The sequence below is a fragment of the Oreochromis niloticus genome, unplaced genomic scaffold (genome assembly GCF_001858045.2).
Source record: "Oreochromis niloticus isolate F11D_XX unplaced genomic scaffold, O_niloticus_UMD_NMBU tig00000238_pilon, whole genome shotgun sequence".
NCBI lineage: Eukaryota > Metazoa > Chordata > Actinopteri > Cichliformes > Cichlidae > Oreochromis > Oreochromis niloticus.
In genome coordinates this window covers 125,239-141,155 of record NW_020327098.1, presented here as the reverse complement: position 1 = coordinate 141,155, position 15,917 = coordinate 125,239, and the positions used below count along the sequence as shown (strand labels likewise).

The window sequence follows — 15,917 nt, the reverse complement described above, 5'->3', positions numbered from 1 at the left end:
ATGATAAGATTTTTTGACCAGGATTTGTTTTTAAAGGCACATATTAAACGAATATGTAAAATAGCTTTCTTCTATATGCGCATAATCTATAAAATTGGAAATATTCTGCCTCAGAGTGACACTGAAAAATTAGTTCATGCATGTGAAGTTTGCGGACAACACTACAGTGTCTGAGGTGTGCTGATTTTCCCTCTAAAGTCTGTGATTGTGTTTAGTCCCTGCCACATACTCTGAGGATTGTCAAATTGTTGTTCCACTCTGTCCCTGTACTCACATTTGGCTGCAGTAATCGTCTTTTGGAGTTGGTAATGTGCGTGTTTGTAGTCCAATGTGTTAGCGGAGGCAAAAGCAGTGTTCTGTGTCACCAGTTCTGTGCAAACAGCCACGGTTTTTATTTTGGTAGAATTTGACTGTTCTGGATGGGACGACATCTTCCATGCATTTCTTGATAAATCCACAGACTGAGTCTGCGTACTCATCAATGTCGTCATCAGCCATGCAAAACATTTCCCAGTCCGCGTAATCAAAACAGTCCCACAACATGGACTCTGATTGATCCGGCTGATGGTGCACCACCTTCACAGTTGGAGCTTCCTGTTTCTGATAAATGGCGCCTCTGGGTGTGCGGTTTCCTGACTACTGGTTGCACTGTACAGTTCCCAGAGTACTCGGTCAGTGTCGGCTTGTGGGGGAATGTAAACAACCGTAATAATCACTGCTGTAATTTCCCTTGGTAGCCAGAATGGCCGGCACTTAATCATCAGGTACTCCCGGACCGGTGAACAGAAGACTTTAACCAGGTGCATATAGGCATAATCACACCAGCTGTTGTTGATCTTGAAACACACACCGCCGCCTCTGCTTTTCCCAATTAGCTCATGTGACCTGTCCGCGTGGTGCATGGAGATCCCCTGGTAGTTGTATGGCGGAGTCCGGTACCTGTATGTATATATATTGGCTTCTCTTCATTGGCTCACTGTTAAATCCACTATTTCAAATCCTGCTCCTCACATACAAGGTCTGAATAATCAGGCCCAGACAAACCAAAAAGCTTATTTTAATTATCTTATAGTACCATTTCAACCCATTAGAGCACTTCACTCTCACAAACTCCCATGCACAGCAGTCTTAGCTAATTATGGGCCAATCTCTGACTTTGCTTTTATCTAAAAAGTTCTGGTCCAAAAAGTCATTTTTGACCAGCATATGTCCTTCAATGCACATGTTAAACAAATATGTCAGAAAGCTTTCTTCTATTTGTGCAATAGCTCTAAAATTAGAAACATCCTGTCTCAGAGTGACACTGAGAAACTACTTCATGCATTTATTACTCGCAGACCGAGGCCTTTGCCAGGCATTTTCAGCGCACGCTCACTATACGTTTAGTTGTGCACCTAATTCAACTCACCACCAGGTGATCGGTTGACAGTTCAGCCTGGTAATACAATTACAAAATAAGTCATCAACCTACAGCCTAAGGAATCTTGCTGCCAGGTGCACTTATAGACACCCTTATGTACGAGCATGGTGTCCGTTATGGACAAATATTGGTTTGCACAGGAGTCCAACAACATAACACCACTCAAGTTCAGATTCGGGAGGCCTTTCCTCTCAGTCACGCCCCTCCAGGTCTCACTGTCATTGCCCACATGAGCATTGAAGTCTACCATTAGGACAACAGAGTCCCCAGGTGGAACACCATCAAGCATCCCACCAGGGACTCCAAGAAGGATGGGTACTCTGAACCGTTGTTTAGACAACAGTCAGTTCTCGTTCCCGACCAGAAGGCACAGAGAACAAGAACTCTCATCCACCGGGAGAAACTGCAACGTACAGGTAGCAAGCCGAGGGGATACTAGGATACCCACCAGAACCTGCTGCCTCTCACCAAGGGCAACTCCAGACTGGGACAGAGACCAGCCCCTCTCCAGGAGACTGGTTCCAGAGCACAGAGCAGTGAGGTGAGCGCGACTATATCTATCAATTGTAAAGTCTTGACTTACAGTCAACCAATTGCCAGACTTGGTAGCTGGGGATCGGTCTGCCAGGGCCTCCGCTCCTGTCCGCTGCCAGACACACATTGCACCCAAACCTTATGGCGCCTCCTACGGGTGATGGGCCTGCAGGAGGATGAGCCCATGTCCCTTTTTTGGGCTGTGCCTGGCCGGGCCTGTTGGACTAAGGCGTGGCTACCAAATGCTCACCCTCGGGCACCCTCCCCCGGTCTTGCTCCAGGGCAGGGACCCTGGTAATCCTATTCTGGGTAGGGTGAACTGTTCCCTTGATTGTGCACTCATAGGGGTCTTCTGAATTATAATAATTTATAAAGCAATTCATCATATTTTACTGAAAAATATAGAAAAAACATAAATTGAACGTTATTGATAAATCATTTAATAAATAGAAAACATTTCCAACACACCAATGAAATTCTCTTTGTTGTTATTAGTTATTACATTTACATTTAAATCCTTAAGATTTCCCTTTTAGCCTGTCACTCACGCTTTTTTGTGCTTTTAAAAGAGGAAAATGAATGTAAATTGGCCATAATGTCATGTAAGGAGCTCCCTGAGTACTCTGTTACATAAAATTGACCAAAGGTTCAATTACTCTACCTTCTGCAACATTCCAATAAGGCGCAGAACAAAAGTCCAGGAAAAAAATATTCTCAGCCTTTTTGGATTTTGTTTATGATATTACACTGAGACAAAGCCTGAGGGGAAGGGCAGAGCTATTTATACATCAAAGGCAGGAAGAGGAACACTGAGGGAAAGAGAGCACCTAAAAATAAAGAACTTTAAAATACAAAAAAACCCAAACCTGGGACCATATCCTATAACATGGACATTGTGTTCAACATGGATACATGAATAATATAAAGACACATTGCAATGAAGTGGATCCCACTGATGTCGACGGTCTTTAGACTAAACATCTGGTGAAGGCAACATGCTAACATGGCTAATACTCACTAGAGTGAGCATTTTGTGAAGCAATGCTGTTTAGCCCTCAGACTACTTTTGATTTTACCTCTATATTTCACCTTTAAAAACTGTTTATTTTGCCTTGTTTGGTATCATTATTTTCAGCACAACCTCAAATATCTGAAATTGGAGTTATTTTTTTCATTTTGACATACAGTATTAGCACAATTGATCTAAATTCAGACAAAAAAACTTAAAATTCGAGTACAAAAAAAGTTATATTTTTTAATGTAAAAACCACAAACGTGTTTAACGAATCATTTTCATAACTTGAAGTGCAAATAGAAATTGTACGTTTTAAAAACTATGCACAAGGTTTGCAAACAACAAAGTTACTTTTTACCTAAAAATGCAGCCAAGGCATCATGCGTCTTTTATATGACCATTTAAAACTATTTAAAGAACAATCAGGTGTTCTGCATCAATTACGAAGGCACACAAATTATTTATCCTCCCGTTTTCCACGTGGAGACAGTGTATACACGTGAACCTGCCTTTGGTGTGACATTCACTTGTATAACTGACACACAAAACAAAACAATAACTACACTACACACTAACTATTAGTGATGTGTCGGTCATGAACGAAACGGCTCTTGGAGCCGGTGTTGTGCCAAAAAGTGATTGTCTGCCAAAAACTGATTTCCGGTATTTGCCAAAAACTGATTGTTTGTATTTAAACTGCTATAAATAACTTGTTGGTCTATAATGTGTGAAACATATGTCAAATGTATCCCTCACGAATGATATCACGTCATCTTGAGCAACAAACAACATTCCTGTAACAAGCTAGAAGCCGCAATCAGATTTTGGCTGTGACTTTTTTGTATCCCTTATTTATGCAGTTACAAAAAAAATATTGTTGACTTTAAAAATGTCTCTTTTAAGAGTAATCTGGCCAAGAGGACAGCTGAAATTGCAACAAATGCAAAAATAGTTCTGTGAACATATTTTAAGTGGAAAAAAGGGAGCTGATTGATTATAATGTCAGTACAATAACACAGTTACAAAGATACTTGAAAAAACAGGTAATTTTTTAATTTTATATATAACCCCTTTGTAATAACTGTTCACCAAAGTCTATTTAGCAACATACGTAACAATATTACACATAAAAAAACACAGGGACACATTGGAAATCAGTTTTTGGCAGGCAATCACTTTTTGGCACAACACCGGCTCTTTGAAGTGAACGACCGCGAGCCGGCTCCTTATTGGGAGCAGTCGTTTTTTTTGTTTTTTTTTTTCTTTCTCTCACCCTCTCTCTCACACACTTTTTCCCGCTTCACTCAACAGGCGAGCCTTGTGCTTGCGCTGGGAAGAGGGGGGAGGGGCGGTAGTTACACTCGTAGTAGCACAGGAACAGTGCAGGAGGGAAAGAGAGAGAAAGAGAGCCAGGGACAACACCGTCACATTAGAAAGGTATAGGAATCATCCACAACTATTTTCAGTTGCGGATGATAAAGGATTCAGAAAGTTTATTCATGCAGGCCCATATGACAGAGAATGTGCATCTTCTTTTTGTTTTCATATTTTAATTTATATTTAATTGTGTTGTGGTTTGCAGTGTTTTGTGTTGTTCCACTTTAAATTTGTTTAAAAGGAAAAAGCTGAAAATTTAAGTAGTTAACAGTTGAAATGTAGATAGTTGGTTTTTGTAGTATATGATTTATTTATTACATTTTATGTGGAGTGAATAAATAAAATTATATTTATGGTGGCATCTAGAGACAAAGCACCTACAAACTCCAAAACACATACAAACCCTGAAGCACATAAAAACTCCAAAACACGTAAAAACTCCATAGCATGTACAAACTCCGACGCATGTACAAACCCCGAAACACGTAAAAACTCCAAAACACGTAAAAACTCCAGAACACGTAAAAAATCCAAAGTACGTACAAAACACCACAGAAGTGCTCCAGGATGCTAGGCGCAGTGTTGAGCTTTTGTTACCTAGTGGCTACACAAGCCAGGAAGTACCAACGACCGGATTTGGTGTGTGGTAGTAAGAGGTAAATGAACATTTTTTTAAAATTATTTGAATATATATGAGTGCTTGTGTATAAATACACAAACAATACACATATGCTTTCAATTGTGTAATTTAAGTGATCTAGGTAGCTCTGTTTTGGAAGTTCAGTTAACGCTAGAAATGTGTTTTGGAGTTTGTACGTGCTTTGTCTCTAGGGGCCACCGTATATATTTATATATAAACATATATAAATAAAACCACGTTTTTTTTTACATTAGTAATTCCTTTTGTGCATAATTTTTTATTGTTGTTAATAATAAATTAATTAAAGCAACAAAACAACCTGAAGAGCTGGTTGGGAGCCGAAAGAGCCGGCTCTTTTTAGTGAGCCGAGCCGAAAGAGCCAGTTCTCTAAAAAGAGCCGGAAATCCCATCACTACTAATTATAGCTCCCAATCACGCTTAATGTCACCAATCTCTCACATGTGAAAACTCGTGCTCTCTCTTTCTTTCTCTCGCCAGTGTCACCCCTAAAGCTTTCCCCTCTTCCTAAACCAAATGCCACATGTTGCCATATCATTTTTTGATTGGTTGACAAAGTACATTTTTGCACTAATAGGAAAGGGGTGTTTTTTCTTGTTCTTTTTTCACTCACAAGTGGAGAGTGTTTGCCAGCGCTGTCCTTAGAAAACACAGTTTTTACGGTTTCTTCCCACTGTAAACACCACTGTTGTATTCAGAAAAAAAAAACCATTGCGTCATTTTTTGTATTGTATTGTATTGTGTTTGTATTTTGAATTTTTTTTATCATAACCCTGGATTTTCATGGCCTATCAACACAATGTAAAAACTGGTATATAGTTTGAAGTCCGCAGTCTTGACCCAAGTTGAAATGTAGATTCTTTGTTGCTGCATCTTTTTGCTTTGTCATCTTAAATTGGTCATGTAATTTTGACGCGCCAGCGCGTCCGTCATCCCCAGTGGGTTAAAGCTAATTCACACCATGGAGCTCTAAAATAAAAATAACAATCAGTCTAAGCGGGGTCACCTTTGGTGCTGCCCCAATCAGCTCAATCAGCTGGCAGAGCTGATGACCACAAGATGTGATCAATACTACTTTAAGCAATTTGAAGGTATAATTTGACCTCCATAATACAGCATTAGAGCACCGACCACAACATGCAGCTTTTAAAATAATGATTAAAATGCTCTGCAAAAATGCTGTCCTGTGAGGTTTTTTTTCTTTTTTAATTTTTCCAGCGGTGTGAGGAAAATAGAGGCAGGTTGTTCACTATCTCATGAATTACAGTAGCCCAACATAGAATTTAGTAAATACAATAACTAGGCTTTCTACATCACTCTGTTACAGGACGTTTCTAATTTTAGAAGTATTGCACAAAGCAGTCCTACACCTTTGTTTAATATGCACATTCAACGACATTGTGAATCTTATTTCCTGAAAAAAAGAAACAATTTACATCCAAATTAAAACTAACAACTTGGACATTTTCATAGTGGTTGATGTAATTTTCTTGAACAAAAAATGTGACTGAAAAATCTTTAAACAGTAATTGAGAGCTGAATAATCCACCTAAATGTAAATAAGAGGTCAGTTGGCAATTGTATAAAGGTTTGATTTTTTATAAAATGTTATAAGACAGATTTTAAATGATTATCAGTGGAAAGGTTTGAAATCTGACCTGAGAGTTTCCAGTGTACAGTTTTCACTCTTTACTCCAACAGACAGAAGCTTCACTCCTGAGTCTTTAAGGTCACAGTTACTCAGGTCCAGCTCTTTCAGACTGAAGGACTGGGGGCTGAGAACTGAGGACAGAGCTTCACAGCTTCTCCCTGAGATGTTACAGCCACTCAGTCTGAAAAATAATAGATTAATAAAAGTAAATAAATAAACCTTTTTGTTGAAGTGCAATGCAGTGTTATTGATTTAGCAGTATTTAATCCATTATTTTCTGTACTTGTTATTCCTTATTAAGATCACTGACCTATATTGGCTCAAACATTTAATTAATAATTAACATTTTGTTAATTTTATCGGTTGATGAAAAAAAATGCCGCTTAGTCTGACCTGAGAATATTCAGTTTACAGTTTGGACTCTTTAGTCCATCAGAAAGAAGCTTCACCCCTGAATCCTGCAGGTTGGAGTTACTCAGGTCCAGCTCTCCCAAGCTAGAAGACTGGTAGCTGAGAACCGAGGACAGAGCTTCACAGCTTCTCTCTGAGAGGCTGCAGCCCATCACTCTGAAAAGAAAAAAGTTAAAGAGTAATCCGGAGTAAGGAACTACGACATTTAGCAATATTAATTCATCATCATTATACACACACACACACACACATATATATATATATATATATATATATATATATATACATATATATACACATCAAAATCTGAGACCTGAGAGTTTTGCAGTGTGGACTCCTCAGTTCAGCAGACAGAAGCTCCATTCCTGAATCCTGCAGGTTGCTGTTACTTAGGCCCAGCTCTCTGAGACTGGGGGACTGGGAGCTGAGAACTGACGACAGAGCTTCACAGCTTCTCTCTGAGAGGTTACAGAGACTGAGTCTGGAAAAAGTAATGTGGGTTTGTGATCAAATTAAATTGCTTCATATAAAACAGTGTCCTGATTGAATGAACATGAAGGAAATGAGCTGAAATGTCAAACTAAATGGAAAATTATTGTTTTCAGGAAGTGCCAAATGTAAATCAGCAAGTAAAATGTATTTGTATATGAATTTATTTATTTTAGTCTTACAATAAGACATCGTTTATAGTGGCACAATTTCTGACATCTGCTGGCCAAGTTGTTGACAAAGGTGGAGAAAATAGCGCTTTAGTACCAATGTAAGTCATCAAGTCCAAGGTCCAAGTATTGCACTCAGGTGAGTTACAAAATCAAGATGTGATTACTTATATCAGAGGATGATGGAGTTACATTCTGCTGACTAATATTTATACATTAGAAATTAAGAACAATATTTCTGGACTTGCAAGATTGTAAATAAGTTAGCCAAGACTATTAAACCTAAATATAGAGGATGATAGTATAACTGGAAGTAGACCAGGGGTGTCAGACTCCAGTCCTTGAGGGCCAACCTCCTGCTTGGTTTTGAGATATCCCTCCGCTACCTGCTGTGGATTACCTGGATCAGGTGTGCTTTGCCAATAAGAAGCTACAAGTGCAGGTTAGTTGGAAAACAAGTAGGACAGTGGCCCTCAAGGCCTGGAGATCAACACCTGTGACGTAGACCCTCTGAATGCTGAGGAAAAATATGCCTGAGGCAGAACCATCCACATGGCCCAGTGAGGGTCAGGCAGGTTGGTTGATCATCAATCAAAGAGACAGGATGGATAACTGGAAATCAAGGTGGCGATAACCAGCCAGTGGTGAAGTTGCTGGTCTAAAGATAAAGAATGCTCAAGCCGGAGGTGTTACTGAGTCCTCTCAGGTGGATGAACACATGGCAGCCACAGAGATCAAGCCCACCTGAAGGCCAAGCAGGCCTTAGTCTTAGGTTCAGTCAGCTCCAGTTCAGAGGAAACAAGAAAAGGAATGGTCCTGGCATCTAGAATTGACCAACTCAGGTCTGAAGAGTGCAGATAGAGGGTGTGACCGCCACTGAAATCTAAAAGGCTGGGTAATTTGGACAAGACTGGGAGGTCTGAGCATTGAAAACGTCTTGGCAATCATTCCCAAAGGAGCAGATAGAGCAATCCCCTAAATTCTCACATCAGGATCATCCACCAAACGATATGTTACAGTCAGCAAAATGACTGACTGTGCAAGCAAGCCGGATTGTAGCACATAAGAGTGAGTATATGTCTTTAACTGAGCACTCATGGGTGTGGATGTTACTTTAATTGAAATTAGACCAGAATTATTTCAGAAATGCTGACAATTTCTGCTGATACATATATTCACTATTGACTTGAGTACTGATGACCACTGAGTACAGATAAAACCAAATGTTGCTCTATCCATTTTTCAGACATCAGCACCGATTATAGTTGTTTTTTGTTTTGTAAATTTGTGCACATCTCCTTTTCGTTAATTAGAATAATTATTTAAAAAATAAAGGGATGAGAACATATTTACTTACAGAGATTTATCAGAGGCATTGACCACTGGCAGCAGCCGCAGTAGAGCCTCCTCTGAAGCAGAGTATTTCTTCAGGTCAAACACATGCAGATCTTTTCTTGATGACATTAAGATGAAGAGCAGAGCTGACCACTGAGCATGAGACAGATTACGTATGGAGAGACTTCCTGACTTCAAGTAAAGCTGGATCTCCTCCACTAGAGAACGATCATTCAGTTCATTCAGACAGTGGAACAGATTGATGCTTTTCTCTGCAGACAGATTCTCACTGAGCTTCTCCTTGATGTACTGGACTGTTTCCTGATTGGTCTGTGAGCTGCTTCCCGTCTGTTTCAGCAGACCTCGTAGGAGAGTCTGATTGGTCTGCAGTGAAAGACCCAGGAGGAAGCGGAGGAACAAGTCCAGGTGTCCATTTGGACTCTGTGAGGCTTTGTTCACAGCACTCTGGTGCAGAGACTGGAGTTTTGGTTTACTAATGGATGTTCTTTGTTGTTCTTGCAGAAGATTGAGTCCAGAGTTGATGAAGGTCAGATGGACATGAAGAGCAGCCAGAAACTCCTGAACACTCAGATGGATGAAGCAGAACACCTTGTCCTGGTACAGTCCTCTCTCCTCTTTAAAGATCTGTGTGAACACTCCTGAGTACACTGAGGCTGCTCTGATATCGATGCCACACTCTGTCAGGTCTGATTCATAGAAGATCAGGTTTCCTTTCTGCAGCTGATCAAAAGCCAGTTTTCCCAGAGACTCAATCATCTTCCTGCTCTCTGGACTCCAGTGTGGATCTGTCTCAGCTCCTCCATCATACTTGACCTTCCTCACTTTGGCCTGAACCACCAGGAAGTGGATGTACATCTCAGTCAGGGTCTTGGGCAGCTGTCCTCCCTCTCTGGTTTCCAGCACATCCTCCAGAACTGTAGCAGTGATCCAGCAGAAGACTGGGATGTGGCACATGATGTGGAGGCTTCGTGATGTCTTGATGTGGGAGATGATCCTGCTGGCCTGCTCCTCATCTCTGAATCTCTTCCTGAAGTACTTCTCCTTCTGTGGGTCTGTGAACCCTCTGACCTCTGTCACCATGCCAACACACTCAGGAGGGATCTGATTGGCTGCTGCAGGTCGTGTGGTTATCCAGAGGCGAGCAGAGGGAAGCAGTTTCCCCCTGATGAGGTTTGTCAGCAGCACATCCACTGAGGTGGACTTTCTAGGGTCAGTTAGGATTGTAGTTTTGTGGAAGTCCAGAGGAAGTCGACACTCATCCAGACCATCAAAGATGAACACAACCTGGAAGTCTTCAAAGCTGCAGATTCCTGCTTCTTTGGTTTCAGTAAAGAAGTGATGAACAAGTCCCACCAAGCTGAACTTTTCCTCTTTCAGCACATTCAGCTCTCTGAAAGTGAATGGAAATATGAACTGGATGTCCTGGTTGGCTTTGTCTTCAGCCCAGTCCAGGCTGTATTTCTGTGTTAAGACTGTTTTCCCAATGCCAGCCACTCCCTTTGTCAGCACTGTTCTGATTGGTTCGTCTCTTCCAGGTGAGGCTTTAAAGATGTCTTCTTGTCTGATTGTTGTTTCTGGTCTGTCTGGTTTCCTGGATGCTGTTTCAATCTGTCTGACCTCATGTTCATCATTGACCTCTGCAGTCCCTCCCTCTGTGATGTAGAGCTCTGTGTAGATCTGATTCAGAAGGGTTGGGCTTCCTCCTTGAGCGATCCTCTCAAATGCACACTGGAACTTCTTCTTCAGGGTGGTTTTAAGTTTACAATGACAAACTGCTGCAAGATGTTTTAAATTAAAAAAGAATATCAGTTCATTTTTATGAAGACCATATGAGAACTTTTTTTTCCAAATACATGTTTGTCCATTTCTAGAGATATTAGCAGATTAAATCTTTAGAGAAATCCTCTTACTGCTCTGCACACGGTCAGCCAGTTCTTCCTGATTAATTGTCCTCAGGAAATTCAATGTGATCTTCACAAATGCCTCTCTGCTGCTCCTACTCTGCTCATCATCTTCCCTCTGACTCTCTAAGCATTCTGGGTAATCTGTACTCAGAGCCTTCTGGATCTTCTTCAGCTCATTCTTCACAAAAGTGATTATGTTGTCCTCCAGCAGCTGGAACAGAATATTTATGAATGACCCAATCAGAATCAAACATCAGATCCATGTTGGAAACACTGACAATCCACTGGTCTACAAAGAGCAGCATGGAGATGACTGTGAACAGAATAGATGTAACAGTAGTTGTTGTACATGTACAGACCATAAATATGGAGTCCAGCTGTGTTTGATGCTGCTGGGCAGACTGACCACTGGGAACCTCTGAGCTCTGCTGGTCCTCTCTGTGGAGGAACCATGAAGAATTAGCTCTCATTACATCTGTCCATAGAGAGATAAAGTGAAAGTTGCTCTAGTGTGCAACCTATCCCATTAATACAATTTTATTAGATTGTAACTATACTTAGCTATTCATCCAGTCTGGGAGCAGCCAGACTGTTGGTTTATAGTCTGAGTGCAAAAGCAAATTCCAGTGTCTCCCAGCTGATATTTGGGATATAAGTTCCTGTAGCATCAATCAGTCACTGCTTACAAAGGCAGATATTTTTTTAAGTAATAATTTTTCATCTTTTTGAGATTTCTGCATTTTTTCTCTTTTTGGACTTCTGTTTCACTTTAGACCTGTCATGGTCTGGGTGAGTCACCAGGGTTTTCCCACTACATTCCTGTTCCTCCCCTGCTACGAGCATTCACTCAGTACACCTGCCACTCTCACCTGTGGATAATCCTGGTTAATCTACATCCAGTATTTAAGACCAGGGTTCACATCACTTCTTCGACAGTTTGTCAGCCAACCAATGTTAGTAATAGGTCACTTCTTGTGTTTTGCTTTCTTGCTTAACTTACCTTGTGGCCACTTTACTTCCTCGGATTCTCCATATGCTCTAAGTACAGTTGCATACCTACCTGGAGGCTGGTCACCATCCTGGGACTCCTCACACTGCTGCAAGCTCACATGCTATAAATCCCTCACCTGTCTTCCTTCCTGCTTCCCATTATAATGAGCCATTGGATTCATCAGGTTGGACCCCCTCTGTTCTCACCCGTCATTGGACAGTCACCCGGCCCCCTGTACCACCCCTCATGCTTCTTGCCACATAAGCCATTGCACCATTGGTCCCCACATTACTCCCACCTTCCCTGATCATTACTAACCAACCTATCCCTCTGTTTACAGTGCACCTGAGAGACCGCTAGCAAGATTCTCCCTGTGTTTATGTTTCCTTGTGTTAACCTAATAAAGAGTCTTGAGAACCTTTATCATTTCTCCTTGTACCTGTATCTGCATCTGGATCGTCTGCGTACTGGCCCCCGGGCCCCCTTAACAATACCATCACAGAAGTCTAACTTTAGGTTTGTTGTTTGTTTGTTTTTTATTTCTTGTTCTTATTTTGTTTCTGGAAAGTTTTGGTGGCTGCTGAGTTTGTTTTGTTGATGATGGTTTTCATTAAGCTTAATTTTCTATTTTGAGTTAATTTCTTTCATGTTAAATTCTTCAGTGCTCCCTGTCTCAACTTTTTGTCTCAGTGCAGCTGCTACAGTGTAGTCTTGCACCGTTTTACATCCTTCTTAATTCCTGAATGTATTTATTATGTTTCTGCTTCAATTTCTGTACATACACATACATGTACAAAGGCAGATTTGCACCATAGAGCCCTGAGACTTAAATCTATCTATCGTTTCTTGGGGGTTTTTTTGGAAAAGGGCTTCATGGTGAAAATTACTCTTGACACGTAGTTTTTCAAATTTACTTTAAGAGGCAGTTTAAATGGGATTGAGGGAATGACGTGTTTGCACTGCAGTTTATATCCAACAACATCAAGCAGTTAAATCAAAGAGTCCATGTTAATAACAGCTCACCTCTCTGCACCAGACCCATGCTGGACTTTAAATTCAATGAAGTGATCTATTGACCGCTCACTCTTTAAGGACACAGAGCTGGGCGGAGGTCCAGGTTGGTTCCTGTGAATGATGACGGAGCAGTGATGTGAGTGCTGAGTTGGGACATGGCAACATGTTCTCACTCCCAAAGCGTAACATACTATGCTATGTAAGAAATTGTCGGTATGTTATGCATTTGGAAACAGGAGGAGACAACTGTTTGGACAGAATATACACATGTGCATTTATTTTATTTTCACTTTGGAAAACCCTATCTAACACGATTATGGTTAGGGATAAGGTTATGGTCACAGTTAGTGTTAGGGTTAAGTTTAGAGTTAGGGCTGGAATACATGGCTGGAACATCTTTTAGTGGGGAGCGTCATTTTATTGGATTTCATCCGTAATCCGGTGCGTATCATAAGGACGCAGAAGGTTTTCGCGGCCCCATGGGACGCCTCGGGAAGTGACAAATTGTCGGTATGTTACACGTCGGGAATGAGAACGGGCTCAACATGGAGAATAGTCATGGGCAGTTAGAGATGGTCATCTCACCTCTGAGCTTTGGTCTGGCTCTCATGTTCCCCACACAGAGTGCTTTTAGAGGGAGGGACTCCCTCCTCTCTGTCCTCACACTGATCCATGCTGCTCAATTCAGCTCACACACACTTTCTACCTGCAGAGGAAACACAAATCATTCATGTGCACATCAACTGAAATCCTCCTTTCCATCATGTGTGCTGTCCAAATATCAGCTGCTTCTTTCCTGCTTCATCTCAGTGTCAGCTGAATGCAGTCAGACAGCAGTGTGAGGCAGAGGAAGCTGCCATCAGCTGCTCTACTATCAGTCCACTAGATGGAGCAGTGAAGCACACATGATGCATTCACTGACACACACTGATTCACTGTGACTGGAAGCTTCAGTCAGTTCAACACATGTGAACAACATTTTCAAACATTTCAGCTGATCCATGGTTCGTGAATCATCTTCTGTTAATCAGAATCTTCCTCCATCCAGTAATGCTGTGTCAGTTCAGGATTAATGTGGACGCCAGCCAGAAAAAGGAGTAGGCAGATTTTCACAATTAGAGAACTTTGTTCTTGAATTCAGTTAACACAAGACTGTTTTTTTTTTCTGTGTAGCTTTAATTTAAAGAAAAAGAGGTTTAGTAGTTGCAGCTCTCTGCACTCAGTTTTTTTTTTTATCTGGAAGGGCCAAGAGGGACAATTAGAAAGGAGTAGATCAGAGGAGCAGCACGGGTTGAATGCTTTGGAGAAAAAGTTAGAAAGCTGAGGCTGAGATTGTTTAAACCTCTGCAGAGAATACAGAGTGGATATGCTTCATGGATCTAGTGAAGGAGCACATGCCAAATGTTGGTGTGACAGAGGAGCATGTTTGATGAGATGGAGGCAGATCTGCTGTGGAGCGTCAAATGGAGAAGAAGGAAAAGCTTATTACAGGACAGTGTGCAAGTTCCCTGCTGACTCGGCCTCAGGATGTCTAGAGGAAATAATCAAGCGCACCCAAAGGGAATAAGCACATCAGTGGTTATTTGCTCAGCACGCAGAGGGAGAGTGAGAGACGAAAGGAGCAGCAGCAGAGCATGGCAGTTGTAACTAGTGATGTTCGAATCATGAACGAATCGTTCAATACTCGAGAATCACTTTACTGACTCGTGAATCATGATTCACAAGCCCAACTGACTCACTGACTCATCTCTGTTGCTGTTAGCAAACTAATTTCATTAGTAGAAATATATCTAGCTTATAATTCAAATTGTGAAGAAAAACACAACATCCAGTATCTTAACAAAAACATTTCTGCTCTGAACTGGAAGAAAAAACCCTGAGTAGAAACCTCATATCAAGACAATAGCTCCTCGGTTCACAGTAGCATCGCTCAGCTAACATGCTAACAGCACATTTGAGTTACTCACCTCCTTCCCTCATGTGCTGAATCGTAGCATAAGCAAATCACTCAGGACTCACTCACCCCCTCCCTTCCTGTGCTGAATCGTAGCACGAACGAATCACTCAGGACTCACTCACCCCCTCCCTCCTGGCTCACAGCTTCTTCTTCTTGGTTGTGTTTTGGAAATTGCCGGCTTGTGTGTGGCTGGGTGCAGTGAGGAGAGTATGTGATGTGTGTGTGAGCATGCGCGTGAAGGAAAATGCGGTGAGCGGAAGAGAAAAAGAGAGTGTCACAGGTAGAGAGGGCGACCGGGAGAAGCGTTCTAACGGGCTACAGCCTATGCAGTGTGTTTTGAAATGTGCAGTACCGTTATTAAAGCCTCATCTCTTCAGTACTCTTGGGTGTCTCTGGTGATTTCTGCCTGCCTCACTACTCCACAAAAGTGAAGGGAGTTAACCCCGAAGGAGCACAAAACTTCGGCCCTGGAGGAAGCATCTCCCCTTGCGTCTCCCGACCACGGTCAGGGGACCGACAGCGAGGAATGGTTAACACTGGCGATCACCAAGGGACCCTTTCACGCTGTTAAAGGAGTGGTGACCACTGAGAAAAACCGACAGGCTTAAGCAGCTAACGATAAAGCAGAGTGACCGTAATTACAAGTGTATTGGCCCATAGCTAAGCTAACTCGCGATGGCCGCTGCTCGCCATTCTCGTGAAAACTATGGACTTGAGACCAATTACTCCAACCCATTCATGTCGCTGACCTGTGTCTCCGAGAGTGCCGCGAGCATTAGGGAAGCTAACAGAGACAGAGCTGTGGCTAAATGTGAACATATCAACCCATTCCTGTGTGCCAAAAGTTGTACTAACACACACGCTAATGGAGAGGGTGTATTCGCGCTGCCCAGCCGCAGTTTTCCCGCACGAATCCCTTCGTCAATGCTGAATGCCGCAGCTATGGTCGTGAGGGAAACACAGGCAGTAG

At 41.8% G+C, this 15,917-nt stretch overlaps 1 protein-coding gene across 1 annotated transcript; it reads right to left on the bottom strand.

The window, feature by feature from the left end:
- Positions 1–9,981: 9,981 nt before the first annotated feature.
- Positions 9,982–11,061, bottom strand: LOC112844475 (protein NLRC3-like; the record flags this gene model as incomplete). The annotated part of the gene is made up of 2 exons (XM_025904184.1): positions 9,982–10,856; positions 10,992–11,061. Coding segments are annotated over 2 exons (945 nt in total), but the record flags the coding sequence as incomplete, so codon positions are not given.
- Positions 11,062–15,917: the final 4,856 nt, after the last annotated feature.